The sequence below is a fragment of the Rutidosis leptorrhynchoides genome, chromosome 2, assembly GCF_046630445.1.
Source record: "Rutidosis leptorrhynchoides isolate AG116_Rl617_1_P2 chromosome 2, CSIRO_AGI_Rlap_v1, whole genome shotgun sequence".
Classification (NCBI taxonomy): Eukaryota; Viridiplantae; Streptophyta; class Magnoliopsida; order Asterales; family Asteraceae; genus Rutidosis; species Rutidosis leptorrhynchoides.
This window is the reverse complement of record NC_092334.1, coordinates 556310977-556336811: the sequence shown is the minus strand read 5'-3', so window position 1 is coordinate 556336811 and position 25835 is coordinate 556310977. Positions and strand designations below refer to the sequence as shown.

At 36.7% G+C, this 25835-nt stretch overlaps 1 protein-coding gene across 1 annotated transcript; it reads right to left on the bottom strand.

Annotated features, from left to right (window-relative positions):
* Window positions 1-12269: 12269 nt before the first annotated feature.
* On the bottom strand, window positions 12270-13718 carry LOC139893091 (homeobox-leucine zipper protein HAT9-like). Its single transcript, XM_071876230.1, has 3 exons — window positions 13230-13718; window positions 12809-12888; window positions 12270-12673 (listed from the first exon to the last, which is right to left on the bottom strand). Exons 1-3 carry the CDS (start codon window positions 13653-13655, stop codon window positions 12391-12393), a joined length of 789 nt encoding a protein of 262 aa, XP_071732331.1. The 5' UTR covers window positions 13656-13718; the 3' UTR covers window positions 12270-12390.
* Window positions 13719-25835: the final 12117 nt, after the last annotated feature.

Genomic DNA, 25835 nt, shown 5'->3' with positions numbered 1-25835 from the left:
CTTTGCTGAACGACTTGTGTACTAGCTAGAATTATCTTGTATCAAATTTATTGTGTGCTATATTTCATGCTATATGTAAAATAAGCGGTATTGTAAGTTTGTAAAATATTATGTAAAAGTTTGAACGCGAAATATTATTATAATCAGTTTTTCATATAGAATTGTAGTAGTTGAATTGTATATTAGCTACTAAGTATGAACTTAACGGGTAGGTACTACCCGAATTTAAACTTATAAAACGCTAATATGAAGAAAAAGCTTTTATAAATGAGTTCATATTATGCTACGAAATACTATTAACTACTCTTAATATTCTGTATGATTAACTTGTTCCATTTGACTATTTTGAAGGAAATGGCACCGACTACTCGACACACCGTGAATATGAATGAAGAGGAATTCCGTACTTTTCTAGCTTCAAACATAGCCGCAGTACAGGCTGCGCTACATACCAACAATAACCTTGGATCTAGCAGTACAGGAAATCTTGTAGGATGCACCTACAAAGAATTCACTGCCTGCAAACCTTTGGAATTTGATGGAACCGAAGGACCGATCGGATTGAAACGGTGGACCGAGAAGGTCGAATCGGTGTTTGCCATAAGTAAGTGTACTGAAGAGGACAAAGTGAAGTACGCTACGCATACCTTCACAGGTTCTGCGTTAACATGGTGGAATACCTATCTAGAGCAAGTGGGACAAGACGATGCGTACGCACTACCGTGGTCAGCATTCAAGCACTTGATGAACGAGAAGTACCGTCCCATAACCGAGGTCAATAAGCTCAAGACAGAACTTAGAGGGTTACGAACCCAAGGATTTGATATTACCACGTACGAAAGACGATTCACAGAATTGTGCCTATTATGTCCGGGAGCATTCGAAGATGAGGAAGAGAAGATCGACGCGTTTGTGAAAGGATTACCGGAAAGAATCCAAGAAGATATAAGTTCACACGAGCCCTCCTCCATACAATAGGCATGTAGAATGGCTCACAAACTAGTGAACCAGATTGAAGAAAGAATTAAAGAACAGACTGCTGAAGAGGCCAATGTGAAGCAAGTCAAAAGAAAGTGGGAGGAAAACGGTGATAAGAATCACCAATACAACAACAACAGCAATTACAACAATAATCGCAACAATTATCCCAACAATCGCAACATCAATCGCAACTACAACAAACGGTCCAACAACAACAACAACAACAACAACAACAGCAACTACAACAATCATCCCAACAACAATAATAACCGCAACAACAACAACAATCAGAAGCAGCTATGCCAAAGGTGTGAAAAGTATCACTCGGGGTTCTGAACCAAATTTTGCAACAAGTGTAAAAGAAATGGTCATAGCGTGGCGAAGTGTGAGGTCTACGGACCAGGGGTTAATAGAACGAAAGGAACAAATGGTGTCGGAACGAGTAATGGCGGAGCAAGTAGTGTCGGAGCAAGTTATACCAATGTAGTTTGTTATAAATGTGGAAAACCGGGCCACATTATTAGAAATTGTCCGAACCAGGAGAACACGAATGGACAAGGCCACGTAAGAGTTTTCAATATTAATGCGGCAGAGGCACAGGAAGACCTGGAGCTTGTTACGGGTACGTTTCTTATTGACAATAAATCTGCTTACGTTTTATTTGATTCGGGTGCGGATAGAAGCTATATGAGTAGAGATTTTTGTGCTAAATTAAGTTGTCCATTGACGCCTTTGGATAGTAAATTTTTACTCGAATTAGCAAATGGTAAATTAATTTCAGCAGATAATATATGTCGGAATCGAGAAATTAAACTGGTTAGCGAAACATTTAAGATTGATTTGATACCAGTAGAGTTAGGGAGTTTTGATGTGATAATCGGTATGGACTGGTTGAAAGAAGTGAAAGCAGAGATCGTTTGTTACAAAAATGCAATTCGCATTATACGAGAAAAAGGAAAATCCTTAATGGTGTACGGAGAAAAGGGCAACACGAAGCTACATCTTATTAGTAATTTGAAGGCACAAAAACTAATAAGAAAAGGTTGCTATGCTGTTCTAGCACACGTCGAGAAAGTACAAACTGAAGAAAAGAGCATCAATGATGTTCCCATTGCAAAAGAATTTCTCGATGTATTTCCGAAAGAATTACCGGGATTACCCCCACATCGATCCGTTGAATTTCAAATAGATCTTGTACCAGGAGCTGCACCAATAGCTCGTGCTCCTTACAGACTCGCACCCAGCGAGATGAAAGAACTGCAAAGCCAATTACAAGAACTTTTAGAGCGTGGTTTCATTCGACCAAGCACATCACCGTGGGGAGCTCCTGTTTTGTTTGTCAAGAAGAAAGATGGTACATTCAGGTTGTGTATCGACTACCGAGAGTTGAACAAACTTACCATCAAGAACCGCTACCCACTACCGAGAATCGACGACTTATTTGATCAACTACAAGGCTCGTCTGTTTATTCAAAGATTGACTTACGTTCCGGGTATCATCAAATGCGGGTGAAAGAAGATGATATTCCAAAGACTGCTTTTAGAACACGTTACGGTCATTACGAGTTTATGGTCATGCCGTTTGGTTTAACTAATGCACCAGCTGTGTTCATGGACCTTATGAACCGAGTATGTGGACCATACCTTGACAAGTTTGTCATTGTTTTCATTGATGACATACTTATTTACTCAAAGAATGACCAAGAACACGGTGAACATTTGAGAAAGGTATTAGAAGTATTGAGGAAGGAAGAATTGTACGCTAAATTTTCAAAGTGTGCATTTTGGTTGGAAGAAGTTCAATTCCTCGGTCACATAGTGAACAAAAAAGGTATTAAGGTGGATCCGGCAAAGATAGAAACTGTTGAAAAGTGGGAAACCCCGAAAACTCCGAAACACATACGCCAGTTTTTAGGACTAGCTGGTTACTACAGAAGGTTCATCCAAGACTTTTCCAGAATAGCAAAACCCTTGACTGCATTAACGCATAAAGAGAAGAAATTTGAATGGAAGGATGAACAAGAGAAAGCGTTTCAGTTATTGAAGAAAAAGCTAACTACGGCACCTATATTGTCATTGCCTGAAGGGAATGATGATTTTGTGATTTATTGTGACGCATCAAAGCAAGGTCTCGGTTGTGTATTAATGCAACGAACGAAGGTGATTGCTTATGCGTCTAGACAATTGAAGATTCACGAGCAAAATTATACGACGCATGATTTGGAATTAGGTGCGGTTGTTTTTGCATTAAAGACTTGGAGGCACTACTTATATGGGGTCAAAAGTATTATATATACCGACCACAAAAGTCTTCAACACATATTTAATCAGAAACAACTGAATATGAGGCAGCGTAGGTGGATTGAATTCTTGAATGATTACGACTTTGAGATTCGTTACCACCCGGGGAAGGCAAATGTGGTAGCCGATGCCTTGAGCAGGAAGGACAGAGAACCCATTCGAGTAAAATCTATGAATATAATGATTCATAATAACCTTACTACTCAAATAAAGGAGGCGCAACAAGGAGTTTTAAAAGAGGGAAATTTAAAGGATGAAATACCCAAAGGATCGGAGCAGCATCTTAATATTCGGGAAGACGGAACCCGGTATAGGGCTGAAAGGATTTGGGTACCAAAATTTGATGATATGAGAGAAATGGTACTTAGAGAAGCTCATAAAACCAGATACTCAATACATCCTGGAACGGGGAAGATGTACAAGGATCTCAAGAAACATTTTTGGTGGCCGGGTATGAAAGCCGATGTTGCTAAATAAGTAGGAGAATGTTTGACGTGTTCTAAGGTCAAAGCTGAGCATTAGAAACCATCAGGTCTACTTCAACAACCCAAAATCCCAGAATGGAAATGGGAAAACATTACCATGGATTTCATCACTAAATTGCCAAGGACTACAAGTGGTTTTGATACTATTTGGGTAATAGTTGATCGTCTCACCAAATCAGCACACTTCCTGCCAATAAGAGAAGATGACAAGATGGAGAAGTTAGCACGACTGTATTTGAAGGAAGTCGTCTCCAGACATGGAATACCAATCTCTATTATCTCTGATAGGGATGGCAGATTTATTTCAAGATTCTGGCAGACATTACAGCAAGCATTAGGAACTCGTCTAGACATGAATACTGCCTATCATCCACAAACTGATGGGCAGAGCGAAAGGACGATACAAATGCTTGAAGACATGCTACTGGCATGTGTTATTGATTTCGAAAACAGTTGGGATCGACATCTACCGTTAGCAGAATTTTCCTACAACAACAGCTACCATTCAAGCATTGAGATGGGGCCGTTTGAAGCACTTTATGGTAGAAAGTGCAGGTCTCCGATTTGTTGGAGTGAAGTGGGGGATAGACAAATTACGGGTCCGGAGATTATACAAGAAACTACCGAGAAGATCATCCAAATTCAACAACGGTTGAAAACCGCCCAAAGTCGAAAAAAGAGCTACGCTGACATTAAAAGAAAAGATATAGAATTTGAAATTGGAGAGATGGTCATGCTTAAAGTTGCACCTTGGAAAGGCGTTGTTCGATTTGGTAAACGAGGGAAATTAAATCCAAGGTATATTGGACTATTCAAGATTATTGATCGTGTCGGACCAGTAGCTTACCGACTTGAGTTACCTCAACAACTCGCGGCTGTACATAACACTTTCCACGTCTCGAATTTGAAGAAATGTTTTGCTAAAGAAGATCTCACTATTCCGTTAGATGAAATCCAAATCAACGAAAAACTTCAATTCATCGAAGAACCCGTCGAAATAATGGATCGTGAGGTTAAAAGACTTAAGCAAAACAAGATACCAATTGTTAAGGTTCGATGGAATGCTCGTAGAGGACCCGAGTTCACCTGGGAGCGTGAAGATCAGATGAAGAAGAAATACCCGTAACTATTTCCAGAAGATTCGTCAACACCTTCAACAGCTTAAAATTTCGGGACGAAATTTATTTAACGGGTAGGTACTGTAGTGACCCGAACTTTTCCATGTTTATATATATTAATTGAGATTGATATTTACATGATTAAATGTTTCCAACATGTTAAGAAATCAAACTTGTTAAGACTTGATTAATTGAAATATGTTTCATATAGACAATTGACCACCCAAGTTGACCGGTGATTCACGAACGTTAAAACTTGTAAAAACTATATGATGACATATATATGGATATATATATAGTTAACATAATACTATGATAAGTAAACATATCATTAAGTATATTAACAATGAACTACATATGTAAAAACAAGACTACTAACTTAATGATTTTTAAACGAGACATATATGTAACGATTATCGTTGTAAAGACATTTAATGTATATATATCATATTAAGAGATATTCATACATGATAATATCATGATAATATAATAATTTAAAATCTCATTTGATATTATAAACATTGGGTTAACAACATTTAACAAGATCGTTAACCTAAAGGTTTCAAAACAACACTTACATGTAACGACTAACGATGACTTAACGACTCAGTTAAAATGTATATACATGTAGTGTTTTAATATGTATTTATACACTTTTGAAAGACTTCAATACACTTATCAAAATACTTCTACTTAACAAAAATGCTTACAATTACATCCTCGTTCAGTTTCATCAACAATTCTACTCGTATGCACCCGTATTCGTACTCGTACAATACACAGCTTTTAGATGTATGTACTATTGGTATATACACTCCAATGATCAGCTCTTAACAGCCCATGTGAGTCACCTAACATATGTGGGAACCATCATTTGGCAACTAGCATGAAATATCTCATAAAATTACAAAAATATGAGTAATCATTCATGACTTATTTACATGAAAACAAAATTACATATCCTTTATATCTAATCCATACACCAACGACCAAAAACACCTACAAACACTTTCATTCTTCAATTTTCTTCATCTAATTGATCTCTCTCAAGTTCTATCTTCAAGTTCTAAGTGTTCTTCATAAATTCTACAAGTTCTAGTTACATAAAATCAAGAATACTTTCAAGTTTGCTAGCTCACTTCCAATCTTGTAAGGTGATCATCCAACCTCAAGAAATCTTTGTTTCTTACAGTAGGTTATCATTCTAATACAAGGTAATAATCATATTCAAACTTTGGTTCAATTTCTATAACTATAACAATCTTATTTCAAGTGATGATCTTACTTGAACTTGTTTTCGTGTCATGATTCTGCTTCAAGAACTTCGAGCCATCCAAGGATCTGTTGAAGCTAGATCCATTTTTCTCTTTTCCAGTAGGTTTATCCAAGGAACTTAAGGTAGTAATGATGTTCATAACATCATTCGATTCATACATATAAAGCTATCTTATTCGAAGGTTTAAACTTGTAATCACTAGAACATAGTTTAGTTAATTCTAAACTTGTTCGCAAACAAAAGTTAATCCTTCTAACTTGACTTTTAAAATCAACTAAACACATGTTCTATATCTATATGATATGCTAACTTAATGATTTAAAACCTGGAAACACGAAAAACACCGTAAAACCGGATTTACGCTGTCGTAGTAACACCGCGGGATGTTTTGGGTTAGTTAATTAAAAACTATGATAAACTTTGATTTAAAAGTTGTTATTCTGAGAAAATGATTTTTATTATGAACATGAAACTATATCCAAAAATTATGGTTAAACTCAAAGTGGAAGTATGTTTTCTAAAATGATCATCTAGACGTCGTTCTTTCGACTGAAATGACTACCTTTATAAAAACGACTTGTAACTTATTTTTCCGACTATAAACCTATACTTTTTATGTTTAGATTCATAAAATAGAGTTCAATATGAAACCATAGCAATTTAATTCACTCAAAACGGATTTAAAATGAAGAAGTTATGGGTAAAACAAGATTGGATAATTTTTCTCATTTTAGCTACGTGAAAATTGGTAACAAATCTATTCCAACCATAACTTAATCAACTTGTATTGTATATTATATAATCTTGAGATACCATAGACACGTATACAATGTTTTGACCTATCATGTCGACACATCTATATATATTTCGGAACAACCATAGACACTCTATATGTGAATGTTGGAGTTAGCTATACAGGGTTGAGGTTGATTCCAAAATATATATAGTTTGAGTTGTGATCAATACTGAGATACGTATACACTGGGTCGTGGATTGATTCAAGATAATATTTACTGATTTATTTCTGTACATCTAACTGTGAACAACTAGTTGTAGGTTACTAACGAGGACAGCTGACTTAATAAACTTAAAAACATCAAAATATATTAAAAGTGTTGTAAATATATTTTGAACATACTTTGATATATATGTATATATTGTTATAGGTTTGTGAATCAACCAGTGGCCAAGTCTTACTTCCCGACGAAGTAAAAATCTGTGAAAGTGAGTTATAGTCCCACTTTTAAAATATAATATTTTTGGGATGAGAATACATGCAGGTTTTATAAATGATTTACAAAATAGACACAAGTACGTGAAACTACATTCTATGGTTGAATTATCGAAATCGAATATGCCCCTTTTTATTAAGTCTGGTAATCTAAGAATTAGGGAACAGACACCCTAATTGACGCGAATCCTAAAGATAGATCTATTGGGCCTAACAAACCCCATCCAAAGTACCGGATGCTTTAGTACTTCGAAATTTATATCATATCCGAAGGGTGTCCCGGAATGATGGGGATATTCTTATATATGCATCTTGTTAATGTCGGTTACCAGGTGTTCACCATATGAATGATTTTTATCTCTATGTATGGGATGTGTATTGAAATATGAAATCTTGTGGTCTATTATTATGATTTGATATATATAGGTTAAACCTATAACTCACCAACATTTTTGTTGACGTTTTAAGCATATTTATTCTCAGGTGATTATTAAGAGCTTCCGCTGTCGCATACTTAAATAAGGACGAGATTTGGAGTCCATGCTTGTATGATATTGTGTAAAAACTGCATTCAAGAAACTTATTTTGTTGTAACATATTTGTATTGTAAACCATTATGTAATGGTCGTGTGTAAACAGGATATTTTAGATTATCATTATTTGATAATCTACGTAAAGCTTTTTAAAACCTTTATCTATGAAATAAAGGTTATGGTTTGTTTTAAAAATGAATGCAGTCTTTGAAAAACGTCTCATATAGAGGTCAAAACCTCGCAACGAAATCAATTAATATGGAACGTTTTTAATCAATAAGAACGGGACATTTCAATCTCCCTGCCTAATACCTCTTTCAGGCTTAAACTATTTAGTTAGAGAGCCATTAACCAGAATCGTTATAGATGCAGACGATAGACAAGCTTTTATCCCGTTAATCCATTTTGTACCGAAGCCCATTTTCTCCAAAACATCGAACAAGAAATTCCAGTTAACATTATCGAATGCTTTGGTGAAATCAACCTTAAATAAGAAGCTTTTCTTTTTTCGTATCTTTAAGTCAGACACGGCTTCATTCAAAATGAGGATGCCATCGAGAATATACCGATCTTTTAAGAAACCATTTTGCTCGAAATCAATGAGTTTAGGAATAACCACACTCAAACGCAAGGCAAGAATTTTCGATATAATCTTATAATAACTACTAATAAGATTAATCGGTCTGTAATCATTTGAGTTCAATTGGAGAGTTTGCTTTCGGGATTAGAGAGACAAAAGAAGCATTGCGCCCGAATGAAATTTCACCTCTATCCCAAAACCACCAAATAGCCGTCAACAAATCAAATTTAATGATTATCCCAAATTTTTTTGTATAACTAAAAGTTGAAACCGTCGAGACCTAGAGCTTTCGAACTATCACAATCGTTAATTGCTTCTCATACTTCTTTTTCTTCGAAAGAGAATTCAAGGGCTGCTGCTTCTAGATCGGAGAGACGAGTACGAATCGAATCGAAGAGGATGGGTCTGAGGTCAGATGATTCTTTTTGGTTTTTATTTTTATTTTTATTGCCACTCAACAATTACATCTAATCTATCTTTACTTGTTTTTCTTTCCATTCTTGTTCTTCTTTCTTTTCGAAATGAATTCTTTTCCACTAGGAAATTTTTTTGAAAAATATAGTGTATAAGTTAGGTAAAAGCGAAACACGAACATACAATAAGTAAAATCTTTGTTACTATCTAGTGGCCATGACATATATTTATTTATTTATAATTATAATTATTAATTATTAATTTTGAAATTTGATTAGCAAAGCATGAGTTTGTTGGTGGGGGTGATGTTTTGGAATATGATGTACAAAAAAACATATCTAAATCTTTCTTTAGCCGACCAAATATTAATATTATCATAATTTAATCTTGTATCGTAATCCCAATTTGTGATCCTTAATCATCATTATCATTATCAGTATTATTATATATTATATCGTTGTCTCTTACTTTGTTTTCTAATCATCATACATAATCAAACAGTCATTTTCAAATTATTGCTTTTAGTTTCGTCTCTTCTATTATCTTGACGTATTATCCGTTGAAGCGTGATAATCTTTCTAGACGAACTATTATCATTAATTATAATTATATTTATTTATTTTTATCATATGTATATTCAAAATATAAAATATAAATCATGTAAATAAGTTTGTATACAAATTGTTTACGCATTTACCTCTTCGTTCCCTTGGTAGGTTTTATCTCCTTAGTTTGCTGACTTACAACTTATAGTTAAGGTTTTTTCTCCAAAATATAGAATATAGAATATAGAATATATAAATAATTTAGATCTAATGATTAAGTAAAAATACAAGAGATCGTACAAATCCGGTCAATATGTTTAAGTAGATGTTACAATCTATTTGAGCAACAAATTAAACGATTGACAACCGAGTGCACAAATCTACGTGCATGATTTACAAACATGATCACTAAAAAATAAACCAATGCAACAATGAAACAGACGTACATGCGGAAACAACACAAACCATTGAAACATTCATTTACAGTTGAGTTATTTTATTAAAAGAAAGATGTATTAATTGTAAATTTATCAATTATTATCAACTCTGTTACTTCAAGACTCCAATTGTACGTTTCTATCATCGACATGATTAATCTATTTTACTACGCACTTAAATTTTACATAAGAAATGTTACGAATCAAATGATGTGGACAAATAATGTAGTTTTATTTCTCTAGATAAAAAATATATTTAAAAATGACAAAATTGCTGAAATAGTCCCTGTGGTTTGTACTAAAACGCTGGTTTAGTCCCTGTGTTTTTTTTTTGATGGATTTGGTCCCGGTGGTTGGTAAAAGTTGCTGATTTAGTCCATCTGACCGACGGCCGTCAAAAAATGCCGTTAACTTCAGTCATGTGCCAGACATGTGAGGGTATTTTAGTCAGTTTCTTTCCTTTATTAGTAACATTGCTGAAATGGTCCCTGTAGTTTGTACCAAAATTGCTGAATTTGTCCCTGTAATTTGTACAAAAATTGTTGAATTTGTTGAATCTTCATCTTTCCCAATTTTTGTTAAATCTTCTCTTCCCCAATTTGTTAATCTAAAACCAACACCAATTTATATCTCAACAATTAAATTCATAACCCACTTATTTTGTATTAACAAAAAATTTATCAAAAATCATAAAGTGAGTTCGCTGTTCTTTTCAATGAAACTAATATACCCATTCCCCATCCATTACACCTGTTACATTTTCTCCATCTACCTTTTATTTCCTAATAAAAATAATATCAAAGCTATGAAGACCAACTGAAACCCCAATTAAAATTCATAAATTACAATCACAAATACAATTTTACAGTTACAGTTTACAAAAGGCTATTTGTTCTTATTAATATAAAGAAGGCCATCGGTTGATGTTTGTAATCACCACCGACACTTGCGGATTTGAAGATATAATTATGTTTACCATCGTTCGGAACCACCATAGTTCAAATCGTTCAGAACCACCATCGTTCACTATCATTCAGACCCACAATTTGTTTTAGATCTTGTACTGCTCTACCAGATTTGTCTAGACCTCACCGGATCTTGTCAAAACCACCATCACTTCATCTTGTCGGATCTATTTCTCGATATCCTCCTCCGGTACTAGTAGCTTAGAGATCTGGAAATCGGCCACAGCTACCGGCGCACCACCTTCGCCGGAGAAGAAAAGGAAATGGTGCGTTTGTGATTTTTGGTATACTCCATTGAATGAATGAATTTTTGTGTTCTTGAATCTGCTTCCAAAAGTTTTGGATCTAAGATGGGTTATTTTGATTTTCAAGTTTAAGGTATTTGTGTTTAAGCTTTATTGTAATTTTAATTTGATACACACTTATTTGATGTAGTTCGTGAGGATCTGCACATGAACGTGATTTTAAATTGATGAACACATTTAAATTTATTAGTTTGTATACATCTTAAATTTGTTCCTGGTTCTTTATTCAAGTAATCGATAGAGTTTACTCCGTATTACTTATGAGATTATGGCTAGTTTTAGTTTGAGGTTGAGGTTGATTTTGTTTTTGATATTAATTTTAATTTTAATAGTTCCAGATTCAAACACTGATAAAAGATAATAAAAACAGGGTTGAGTAAGGGATCTTAATTGAAGTGATTTGAATTTAGCGATGGATCTAGTGCTTTTAATTTGGTTTTAGTTTTTAAGGTTTTAAATGGTTTTGATTTGGGGAAGATGAAGATAGGTGATGAATTAAAGGGGATGAAGATAGGGACCAATTCAGCAACTTTGTTACAAACCACAGGGACCATTTCAGCAATATAGTAAATAAAAGAAAGAAACTGACTAAAATACCCTCACATGTCTGGCACATGACTGAAGTTAACGGCATTTTTTGACGGCCGTCGGTCAGAGGGACTAAATCAGCAACTTTTACCAACCACCGGGACCAAATCCATCAAAAAAAAAGCACAGGGACTAAACCAGCGTTTTGGTACAAACCACAGGGACTATTTCAGCAATTTTGTCTTTAAAAATTAAAGGTAAAATTGTAAAGTAAATAAAATATACCAAATAATAATAATATTTATATTTATTAACGGTGTATTTGTGTCTAAGAACAATTGTATTGAAACTGAGGGATCATGGTTTTTCTAGCTTTTTTTTTTTTAGTTAGCAGAAGAAATCTTCCTACCAACAATCACATTGAGTTTTTCTGGCACATTTGACGTAGTAAAAGACCACATATTGTAAAAACAAGAAAAAAACGCCGGATATATGCAAACCCTATTTATGTACACACATGCACAGTTAATTAATCAACCATATGCGATCATAATATTTAAAAATGTAAGTTAACAAGAAAATATTGATTGATCATATAGCTAGTAATTTACAAAACCGACTTAAGTTTTAATTAATATTAATAAATTAATAATACTACTATATACTATACTATACTATAAAATTTGGCTAATCAACATAGCTGACTAAAAAGGTGTGAGTGTGACTTCTGTTCACGAGAGAATGGAAGTTTTGCCACGTCACCACCATTGCCGGAGTTGATTCTCTCACAAGACGGACACATGGTATGTGTCACCGGAGCCGGAAACTGCATATAAAACTGCGGTGGAAGTATGGTTGTTTTTAAGGCTTTAAGTTGTTGAATTTCCCTTTTTAGCTTTTTGTTATCACTTGTTAGTGCTTCACAACACTTTTTAAGTAATGCACACTCTACTTCATTTTGTTTCAGCTTTGTCCTGTTGAAATAAAGTTAATTATATTAATATTTAAATATCAATTGATAAAGATAAAGAGTACGGAGTATTAGTTAAAGAAAATTAAAACAAATATAATTTGATCTTAAATTAAAGAGAATTAATTATCATGTACACCTTGCTCGTCTATTTTGGAACCATACTTCAACTTGTCTTGGCCTTAGATTTAGACTTTCTGCTAGGGTTTGCTTTTGCTTCTATGTATGTATAAAGACAAACATATAAAAGATTAGTTAAATAAGAACATATGATTATTACAATATTCTTAGTCTACTTTCATATTGAAGTATTTCGTTAATAAAAACGGGCAATCATCCAGGTTTTTTTCTTGTTTAGGCTAATTGGGAAAGAGAGTATTTTTAACTAAGATATATGCAGCCAATCTGGATATTCTGTAACCGTTTTCGATCTTTTCCTCAGATGCTTCGAGTGAGGTTTGAATCTGAAACCTCTCGAAAGGAACTCAGAGTCCTAACCACCAGGCTATTTCATTATGTATAAGAAATCAACAATCGGATAATTAGATCAGGTTACTTACCGGATTAAGGGTGCTATGTTGTTTAAAGTTTTCTTCCAACACAAACGATTGTTTTTTAGTCAATCTAAGCTTCTTTCTAGCACCAACTTCAAAATCATCTTGATCCATATCACCGATTTCTTTAGAGAAAACCGTCCCGACTTCTTCACCACCAGCATCTCTCTCCCTCTTTGTACTTGTCGAGTTTGAGAACGAAGAAACTAAGCTAGTAGTCGAATTAGAAGCTTGTTGTTGATTAATCAAGTTGATTGGATCTTGATCTCTACCTAATCCTAATGTTAAAGAAGGGAGTGATTGATCAAGTTTAATTAACGATTTTGTTTCTAGTCGTTCATCTCGGTCTTGATCTTGATCATGATCATGATCATGATAATTCAGATTTAAGCTTAGATTCAAGCTTTTGATAAAAGAAACCTCATGAACCATGTTTTGAAACTTACATGAAAATAATGGATATTAGTTATGATAGGAAGTTGAAGTAGCTTTTTATGTGTGTTTTTGGGTGCGTTGAATAGTATGATATGATTGTATACGTGGAATCACATTCCATTCCTTTTACCTTTTTATTTAGTTTTTTTTTTTTTTTTTTTTTTTCGTTGCTTTATAATCTCCTGATGTTAAATGGAGTGTTTTTTATGCAAGTGAAAAAATAGTACTACTATATAAGATGATGACGTAAACAATCATTGATGATTTGTAGCTACTTTTATGTACACACACATATCATTGGGAACTCTGTGGCGTAACAAATTATGCAAATTATATTACTACAACACCAACGAAAGCAGTGCTTCAGTGGTACCAGTCACCTATGAACCCTGGGTCCACGAGAATATGCCCTTTGCCAAAAATGGGGTGCAGGTTCGAATCCCTCCGGGGGCGATATTCAGCCTGCAAGTTCTCGTTGGGTATTGGGGGAGGTGTTTTACACGGTATACTTAGCCCTTACTGGGTGGGCGGTATAGGTGCCAAAGGCACACGGGGTCAGGGTTTCTCCGCCAGATTAAACCTTTTGCCAAGAAATAGAATAAAACCAAGTGATTACAAATTACAAACTGTTAAGGATTTAAAAATGTTAACCACAAAGACAATATAAGGTGTCGGTATAATATATATATATGGTGTTTTGTTTTTAATTTGTATCCTATATACGAATAAAAAATAATGAAATGTGTATATGAAGGTGTTTAGACTTAATTTAGAGATGTCTAAAGTTATAATGATGGTAGCAAAAGCACGATTATTGATATATTGTAGGTTTGACTTCTAGAGGCTATATAATAAGCTTGCTTACTGAACTTGAGTCAACTCGTATCATATTAGCTTAAATAAACTAAAACCGCACCTTTGTCAAATATGCTATTACTAAGGCAACTTACATATGTTAATGGGCGAATGGTCCAAAAAAGTAACGTAAATTACCAATTAATTTGACAATCAAAGTAACCCTCAATTTGCCTAAGTTCAAAAAGGAATCCAATTTAATTTTTGCGCAAAAAAAGGATTGCGTGTTAAATTTTTTTAAAATTGAGGTAATCTTCGTCAAAAACTTTTAAAATTGAGAGATCGTTAGTCAAAAATACAAAATTAATCCCTGAAGTTTCTTAAAAATATCACCCATAATCTTCTTAAATAATACAAAATTGGTCCCTTGAGTTCATTCGGTCAGTCAACAGTTCTTCATCTTCATCGAATGAAGATTTATAAACACAAAAATTCTTCAAATCGAATTTGCTGCAATTACTATCTAAAATCGACTGAGACAGATTCTAGAGGCATCGATAAACATATATCGTGAATGAATCAGGCTCAAAACAATAATAGATCGAAGAATCATATGAATAACAGTAGCATCGACATCGAAGCACACTTTGATGACTTGAAAATCAAACTTCCCGATTTATGTATTTTTAGGCCACAAAATCGTTTCTATAAGCTTTTATATGCATCAATTTGAATAATTGGTGAAGTAACTTTAATCAAAACATCATTAAAAGCGGATAATCGATGATGAACAGGAAGCTTGTTCTTTGAACTTGAAAATATGAATTAATGAATTAGAAATTTTCAGGCCACACTTCCTTCATCAAAGTTGTAGTAAATCCATCCATTAACACTCGTTCATGATCACCTTAGTCCTTAACGTGATACACTTTGTAGATTTTGAATTTGATCTTCAAAATCCAGTTGACTTTTTTAATACGAACTTTGACTCCTCAATTGATCTATCAAACAGATGAATTGGAACCTCAAAATTTGCAGAAACATTCACCTGATGATCGTGAACAAATCTACGATTTTACTTTTTGCCAAATCCTTATGAATTGTCCCGTGCACCTAATCCGTTCATGTTTTCGGTTAATGACGAACTCGATCTGTTGAGAGTAGTGATGACGCGGTTGCAGGTGATGGTTATGGTTTTGAAGAGGGTTTGGTTATGGGTTTTGAAGATGGTTTGGTTTTGAAGATAATGATAAAGATAATGAAAAGGACTTTTGGTGTAATCTTTTAATAAACTTCAAGGACCAAACATGTATTTTTTCTAACGATCGTTAATGAATTTGACGAAGATTACCCCAATTTTAAAATTTTTGAACACGTAATCCTTTTTTTGCGTAAAAATAAAATTGAAATCCTTTTCGAGCTTGTGTGAATTGGAGGTTACCTTGATTGTCAAATTGGATAACTTATGTTACTTTTTCGGGCCATTTGCCCTATGTTAATTGGATAGCTAAAGGATTGAATAGTTAAATAAACACAAAATCAATTATCAATACTTTCTTACGACTATTTTCAAGACTCTTGTTCGGAAGCGTATACCTTACTCATTTTCAATATTAAAGAATCTATGTTTGGGCGCATATAGAGATTAAAGCAACATATCGCTCATTTTAAAGTGGAAATGAGGTATTTATTAAACCCGAATCGGCTATGGTTAAAGGCTATCAAATCCTTTCGTTGTTCGGTGTTCGACATTCAGGTGTATAGGACAATAATGATACCGCAACCCGCACGCGCACCTCATATGTATGCGGGCGCTTCATAGTGTGCGTATGCGTGTGCTTGTGTGCGCTATACGGTATGCGGATTTGTATCTGATGCCTTTGTTCTCGGTACAACGATTGCTTGGCTAACAAGTAAATATCTTTTCCATAATTACATCCGTGATTCGGGGAGTTTGTTATGGAAAGGATTGCCAATATCTCGGATGGTTTTAGAATTAGGGTTTGCCTATATATACAAACCCTAACTATCATTCTAGGATCATCACATTACGTAACTACCATCTGCCACACGTCTTACGTAATTAAGCATCATTCTCCGTCTCTTCAAGGTTAACAGGTTAGTTCTTCATTAAGCTAGCACCTACAACCTTATTTGGGGCCTTCTGATCAGCGACCGCAATTGAAGGTGGACTTAATCACTTGGCCATCCCGCCGACATCATCATGTCGGCCAGGGTTATTCACGGTAGCCGGACCGGAGAGCCTTGTTCTAAGATCCTTAAACCCCACCAACGTATTGAGCAGGCATGTTAAACCCTATGGTGAAAACATGCATGATCAAGTGGTGCTTTCATTGAGAGCCGAATTAGTTCAAGACCGTTTAATTGCTTTTTCTTTTAAAAGGTTTTGAATTATAAGGCTTATTATTCACGAAATTTATTTTTGAATTTTTTCTTTTAACAGTATCATGACTTCCGGGGACTCGTCGGAACGTACTCAAACGGATAATCAAAACATACCATCTAGCAGTCAGCATACGCAGGCTATGACTACAGGGGCGGGATACGCACCTTATCTTCCACCTGTATCCGGCGAGCCTTTTCAGAGGTATAAGCCGATATATCCAGATGGGATTACACCGCCAAGGGCAAACTCGCCAGTTACCACCACGCGGTTGGATTTTTCCGCAGTGGATCCAAGGGTCATCTTGGTAGGCACTAGTGGTGAAACAGTAGGCCCGCATGTAGTTTGCTGCGGCCAGGTACCTATTTATAATACCACGGTTTCAATCCCTCTGCAGACACAGAGTGTGCAGCAGAATTCATCGTTTACACCGCTGCAACCTTGGCAACCACCGCGTCCAATTTTGCAGTTTTTGACTCATGCGGATGCGCAGGCATTACTTAATAGTTGGGGGTTCGGTGTCATTCCGGATGCCAATTCTCATTGGACGCCGATAACCGCAGAACAGCAAAGCACTGCGCATACGGTTGGGCTTATAGCGGCATATCCTCAGGTCTCGCAGGCATCTGCGCCACATGTTTCGGCACCTTTTCAGATACCCGTATACTCTGCGCCTGCAAGCCTGCCTTCTTTTCCAAATCAGCCTTGGCTGTATCCGCAGACGCCAGGGCAGCCATGGCAAAATATTCTGGGGTAGGCGAATCTCGCAGGCCAATTTATGCAGGCGGCACCTCCCGACATGGTTCACCTGTTTTCACAACCTGATTTTGTTCAGGATATGATGAGGCGTTTCTTCGCAGGGCTCAAAGGTGACCCTGTTAAACCACCTTTTGAGCTACCAACAACTTTTGATAAGTTTCCTCCGCATATAGCTACATATCCGTTTCCATCTACGCCAATGATACCTCATACGTTAGGTACTTACAATGGCTTAACTGATCCGGATGACTTCTTACAGCGTTTTGAAGGCGCAATGCGCACTCAAGGTTGGGTGGATCCGGTTGCATGTCAGATATTTCCAATGACAATGCAGGGTATTGCTCGTGAATGGTTTAATAAACTGCCGGCGGGTAGTATAGCCGGGTTTATGGATCTGTGGACGAAATTCTTGCTGCAATATCAGAATCAGAGGCCACGCAAACGCACTCATATTGAATGTCATGATATTGTGCAGAAATCAAAGGAATCTTTGGGTGAATTTCTCACAAGATATACTAATGAGTGTCTGCGCATACCAGATCTCAAGCCAGAGCAACAGATTTTCGGACTGATACATGGTATAAACTCAGAACGTCATCCAACGCTGGTAAGGCGTCTGCACCATACGGTCCCAACAACTTATGCTGAAGCGCTTAATGAATGCCACGACTATATGCGGAGTGGCGAAGATAATGACATCCTAACAGCTAGCTCACGCAACGAGAGGAAGGACGACGATGATCGTTCGCGCGATCAAAATCGTGGTAACAACTCTCGCGAAAGGTATCCTAGCGGTGGTCCTATTAGGAATGATAAAGGGAAATCAAGTGGCAATTATCGAAACAATAATCAGCGCGGCATCAATAATCAGAACTATGCGCTGCTTAAAAGTTTGTCTAAAACGCCAAAAGAAATTTTGGCAACCGAACCGGTATGCACAACCTTTGCGGTTCCAACTCCGCTTACAGAATTTGGTAAGCGGGATAAAACAAAGTATTGCGAATTCCATGACGATTACGGGCATGACACTAATCGATGCAAAAACTTGATGGAACGAGTACTCGAGGCACTACGCGCAGGTAAATTGGATCATTTAAAACCACCTAAGAAGGACAAGGGAAAATCTGCAGAGGAAGGTTCGAAGGCTAAAACTTTCGCATGGCAAAAAGTTGATAAAACAAAAAACGCTGACTTAACCATCAATATGGTTGACGCAGAGAAAGTTTGCCAGCGGAGAAAGTACAATGATCATCATGACTGGGAACTTCTCCCAATCACGTTTCCTCCTGTAATGTCAATCGACACAGTTAACGAGCCCATTATCATCAAGTGTCGTATCCCTACTTGCGGAGTACAAATTAAATGCATGCATGTTGACACCGGGAGTGGCGTCGACATTATGTACGAACATTGCTATCGTTTCCTTCCTGCAGAAGTTAGGAGGCAGCTACGCCAGTCTGATGTTACATTATCTGGGTTCTCCGGAGAAAGCTCATGGCCGATAGGGCGGATAGAGCTGATGGTAGAGCTTGCGGATGACAGGAATCCACAGATGGTCAGACATGAGTTGGTTGATTTTTATGTGGTCCGATCGACTTCGCGGTATAATGCGCTGCTAGGAAGAAACTTCATACGGCGTTTTAACATTATACCATCAGTGGTGCATGGCTTAATTAAGTTTCCTACAGTGGGAGGCGTTGCCACAATTGCGTCACATCAAACAACTGAGTTGTGTGGCTCAGTTGTGCCTATAAGCACTCCCAGTGTGGGGGAACAACTCGCAAACTGTGCGGTCATAGCGAATCGTTTACATCCGGATAAGCGAATTAAAATCGGCTCAGGTTTGTCAGCTGAAACCAAGGCTAAGCTACATGGAATATTATCCGCAAACGCAGATGTTTTCGCATGGCGCGAATCAGACATGACTGGGGTTCCGTGAGATATTGCGAAACATAAATTGAATGTTAATCCATCACTCACGCCCGTTAGGCAAAAGAAACGCCATATGGCTCTTGAACGTAGTGATTGGTTGTGCGCAGAAGTAGATAACCTAGTCAAAGCAAACATTCTGCGGGAAGTGCGCTATCAGACATGGGTTGCTAATCCTGTGTTGGTGAAAAAGGCTGACGGTAACTGGCGGATGTGTGTTGATTTTAAGGATATTAATAAAGCATGTCCCAAGGACAACTATCCTCTCCTGGAGATAGATTGGAAGGTGGAATCACTGTCAGGTTTTCGGTACAAGTGTTTTCTAGATGCATACAAAGGTTATCACCAAATCTTAATGGCTGCGGAAGATGAGGACAAAACTGCTTTTCATACGCCGCAAGGTATCTACTGTTATAAGAAAATGCCCTTCGGATTAAAAAACGCAGGCGCAACCTATCAGCGCGTAATTGATGCGGCATTCAAACACCAAATTGGCAGGAATCTTGAAGCGTACGTTGACGACTTGGTAATTAAGAGCAACACTAAAGAAGAAATGCTCGCGGACATCCTAGAAACGTTTGCGTCTCTACGCAGAATAAACATGAAGCTTAACCCGCTCAAGTGTAGTTTTGGGGAAGAGGAAGGCAAGTTTCTAGGTCATGTGGTGACAGCTCGGGGAATCAAGGTAAATCCCAAAAAGATTGAAGCCATTGATAGTTTGCCATCTCCGAAAACAAAGAAAGACGTGCAGAGTCTAACCGGGAAGCTTGCGGCGATCACGTGGTTTTTGTCGAAGGCCGCAGAGCGACAATTGCCATTCTTCAATACTTTGAAGAATTGCTTAAAGAAAAAAGACTTTGTATGGACTCAGGAGGCAGAATCAGCCTTTCAGGAGATGAAGAAGGTGCTCACTAAATTACCAACACTCACTGCGCCAGTAACAGGAGAAACGCTTACGCTGTACCTTGCGGCATCAAAAGAAGCAATCAGCTCGGTTCTTATAGCAGATCGCGGAAAGGTAATCCATCCCCTTTTACTAGTGAATTATTTATTTCGTATACAATTAATGCTGAGGTTTTCTCAGACGCAAATGCCAGTCTACTTTGTAAGCAAGACGCTGACAGCAAGCGAAGTAAACTATGCACCAATAGAAAAGCTAGTGTATGCGCTAGTCCACACGGCGCGGCGTTTGCGCCGATATTTTCAAGCACACCCAGTTGTGGTTCTAACTGATCAGCCAATCAAGCAGGTTGGTAAAAGCTTAATTTGCGGCAATGACCGGGAATACCGCATTGACTAACGCAATCATATTATGTTTCAGGTACTTTATAAACCCGAAATCTCTGGCCGAATGGCTAAATGGGTTGTTGAGTTAGGGGAGCATGAAATAAATTTTTCTTCGCAAAGCGCGGTTAAGGGTCAAATACTTGCGGATTACCTCGCAGAGTTACCTGCGGATGTCGAGGCATCAGCAGAACATCAAGATAATCCTGCACCAACTTTGTCACCATGGGAGTTATATACCGATGGTGCTCGCAGCGCAGCTGGCGCGGGTGCGGGTGTAATTTTAACTGGTCCAGGCGGTGAAGAGCATACATATGCGCTACGGTTTAATTTTGCTGTTACGAACAACGAAGTAGAATACGAGGCTCTGTTAGCGGGTATGCGTATTGCGCATAAATTGAATGTTAAAATTCTGCACGCTTATGTGGATTCAAAGCTGGTATGTAGTCAAGTTAGCTGGGACTTTGAAGCACACGACATTGCCATGCAGCAATATTTATTGCTTCTTCATAACCTCACCGACCAGTTTGAAGCTTTTCAAATCTCCCACGTAATGCGGGGGCAAAATAAGAAAGCGGATGCGCTTAGCAAATTGGCTGCTTTGGCTTTTGATCATCTGGGGAAGAAAGTTCTTATAGAAGAACTGCATGCGAAATCCATTGTTATGATGCCTTTGGTAGCACCTGTTGAGGAATCTAGCTCAACATGGATGACACCTATTATTGCTTTCCTGCGGGACGACACATCACCTGCGGATCCCGTTGATGCGAAGAAGGTCCGCATCAAGGCACCACTGTATGCTCTTGAGGGTGATGTGCTATATCGAAAAAATTATTTAGGGCCGCACTTAAGATGTATTGGTCCGAAAGAGGCAGAGGAGGTTATACGCGAGGTGCATGAGGGTGCATGTGCTCTTCATTCGGGGCACAGGTCTATTGTGTCAAAAGTTATGCGGCTAGGTTATTATTGGCCCACAATGTACGCAGATACTGCGCGAATAGTTAAGCAATGCGAATCCTGCCAAATACATGCACCTATCAGCAGGGCACCTGCGCATCCAATGATACCAGTCTCCTCACCATGGCCATTCTGCAAATGGGCAATTGACATAGTCGGACCATTTCCAAAAGGCCGAGGAAACATCAAATTCTTGATTGTTGCGATCGATTATTTCATGAAGTGGGTTGAAGCGCGACCGCTAGCAACAATTTTGGGAAAAGGGTGCGAAACTTTGTATGGGAAGACATTGTTTGTCGATTCGGCATACCAAACGAAATCGTTAGTGATAACGGTACACAGTTTGCGGGGGATCCTTTTCGTAGTTGGTGTGCAGAGCTTAATATTAAGCAGACTTTTACTTCCGTTGTGCATCCGCAGGCGAATGGCCAGTGCGAAGTCACCAACCGGGATATAGTGGCCGGAATCAAAGCTAGATTGGGCCATGGCAGAGTTGGTTGGGTGGATGAACTACCAAAAGTTTTGTGGGCACATAGAACAACGCCGAAAGCAAGCACTGGCGAAACTCCGTTCAGTTTGGTTTACGGGTCAGAAGCTGTTGTGCCCGCAGAGATTGGGGTACCAATGTTTCGCATACAGAATTTTGACGAACAAAATAACTCAGAAGCTTTGCGGGAAAATCTTAATCTGCTTGAAGAACGCAGACTCTCTGCGGCGATAACCAAAGCCAATAACAAGCAGAAAATGGCAAAGTACTACAATCAGCGTGTGCGTTCGTGCTCTTATAAGTGCGGGGACTTAGTTTGGCGTCAGAATGACGCAAGTCATGCAGAGGATACTGGGAAATTGGGCCCCCGCTGGGAAGGTCCGTATAGGGTAGCAAAAGCAAGCAACACCGGGGCATACCATCTCGAGACATTAGATGGAAAACCTGTGAAACGCACTTGGCACGCGACATTGTTGAAAAAATGTTATATGTAGCTGGATGGACCTGATCACTCCAATTTATTTTGGCACATTATTTTTTCTATGTATTTTCCGTCCGTTTGGATGTGTCGCGGTTGTAATCATTATTAATGCCAATTGAATATTTACTCGCACATACTTTTATTGTTTATTTCTTTTTGTATGCGGTTCCTGCCTACTTAAGGGGTGTCCTCTAGCCCCCGTGCGGCAGAAGCCTGTTTGGTTACAAGGCTAGACATTAACGGCAGGCGAAGGGAATTGGTTTTCCCCTAGCCAAGCGCCACGCAGACTAGATGGCTACCAAGTCGACTTAAAAATACAAGCATTGGTTTGCTTGTGCGTAATTACTCTCGCATTGGTTTGCGTGAGGAACTCTTAAGCATAAAAGCATTGGTTTGTTTTTAGTTGCGTTGCTTACCATACAGCTAAAGTGCACCTCTAGCACATGACAAAGCAATAACGCAGTAGCTTTTGAGTCTAAGTTGTTTAAGGTAAAATTGCTAAAATGTTGGTTTATTTTACGCAGTACCTGCGTATGCGCATGAGTTTTGGTTAACTGTGCGCATAGGCATGCGGTTCATCTTTTGTTTTGATTCGCGATATATAAACAATTAATAGATAACGCATGCATAACACAATAATGTATAATATAAACTAATGTTATTACAAATAAATCGTTTCAAGTGCCTGCCCAACACGGGACTTGTAGTGACCCGAACTTTTCCATGTTTTTATATATTAAATGAAATTGATATTTACATGATTAAATGTTTCCAACATGTTAAGCAATCAAACTTGTTAAGACTTGATTAATTGAAATAGGTTTCATATAGACAATTGACCACCCAAGTTGACCGGCGATTCACGAACGTTAAAACTTGTAAAAACTATATGATGACATATATATGGATATATATATAGTTAACATGATATTATGATAAGTAAACATATCATTAAGTATATTAACAATGAACTACATATGTAAAAACAAGACTACTAACTTAATGATTTTGAAACGAGACATATATGTAACGATTATCGTTGTAACGACATTTAATGTATATATATCATATTAAGATATAATAATACATCATGATATCATGATAATGTAATAATTTAACATCTCATTTGATTTAATAAACAATGGGTTAACAACATTTAACAAGATCGTTAACCTAAAGGTTTCAAAACAACACTTACATGTAACGACTAACGATGACTTAACGACTCAGTTAAAATGTATATACATGTAGTGTTTTAATATGTATTCATACACTTTTGAAAGAATTCAATACACTTATAAAAATACTTCTACTTAACAAAAATTCTTATAATTACATCCTCGTTCAGTTTCATCAACAATTCTACTCGTATGCACCCGTATTCGTACTCGTACAATACACATCTTTGAGATGTATGTACTATTGGTATATACACTCCAATGATCAGCTCTTAGCAGCCCATGTGAGTCACCTAACATATGTGGGAACCATCATTTGGCAACTAGCATGAAATATCTCATAAAATTACAAAAATATGAGTAATCATTCATGACTTATTTACATGTAAACAAAATTACACATCCTTTATATCTAATCCATACACCAATGACCAAAAACACCTACAAACACTTTCATTCTTCAATTTTCTTCATCTAATTGATCTCTCTCAAGTTCTATCTTCAAGTTCTAAGTGTTCTTCATAAATTCTACAAGTTCTAGTTTCATAAAATCAAGAATACTTCCAAGTTTGCTAGCTTACTTCCAATCTTGTAGAGTGATCATCCAACCTCAAGAAATATTTCTTATTTACAATAAGATATCTTTCTAATATAAGGTAATACTCATATTCAAACTTTGGTTCAATTTCTATAACTATAACAATCTTATTTCGAGTGATGATCTTACTTGAACTTGTTTTCGTGTCATGATTCTGCTTCAAGAATTTCGAGCCATCCAAGGATCCGTTGAAGCTAGATCCATTTTTCTCTTTTCCAGTAGGTTTATCCAAGGAACTTAAGGTAGTAATGATGTTCATAACATCATTCGATTCATACATGAAAAGCTATCATATTCGAAGTGGTAAACTTGTAATCATTAGAACATAGTTTAGTTAATTCTAAACTTGTTCGCAAATAAAGTTAATCCTTCTAACTACAATTTTAAAATAAACTATACACATGTTCTTTATCTATATGATATGCTAACTTAATGATTTAAAACCCGGAAACATGATAAACACCATAAAACCGGATTTACGCCGTCGTAGTTACAACCGGGGGCTGTTTTGGTTTGGATAATTAAAAAATATGAAAAACTTTGATTTAAAAGCTATACTTTTGGGAAAATGATTTTTCTTATGAACATGAAACCATATCCAAAAATCATGGTTAAACTCAAAGTGAAAGTATGTTTTTCAAAACAGTCATCAAGATGTCGTTCTTTCGACGGAAATGACTACCTCTTTCAAAAATGACTTGTAACTTATATTTCCGACTATAAACCTATAACTTTTCTGTTTAGTTTCATAAATTCAAGTTCAATACGAAACCGTGGCCGCTTAAATCACTCAAAACGGATTAGAAACGAAGAAATGGCGAGCAAAACAAAATTGGTAAAAACTACTCATTTTAGCTACGTGAAAATTGGTAACAAATCTATTCCAACCATAACTTAATCAACTTGTATTGTATATTATGTAATCTTGAGATACCATAGACACGTATACAATGTTTCGACCTATCATGTCGACACATCTATATATATTTCGGAACAACCATAGACACTCTATATGTGAATATTGGAGTTAGCTATACAGGGTTGAGGTTGATTCCAAAATATATATAGTTTAAGTTGTGATCAATACTGAGATATGTATACACTGGGTCGTGGATTGATTCAAGATAATATATATCAATTTTTTTCTGTACATCTAACGTTGGACAACTAGTTGTAGGTTACTAACGAGGACAGCTGACTTAATAAACTTAAAACATCAAAATGTATTAAAAGTATTGTAAATATATTTTAAACATACTTTGATATATATGTACATATTTGTTATAGGTTCGTGAATCGACCAGT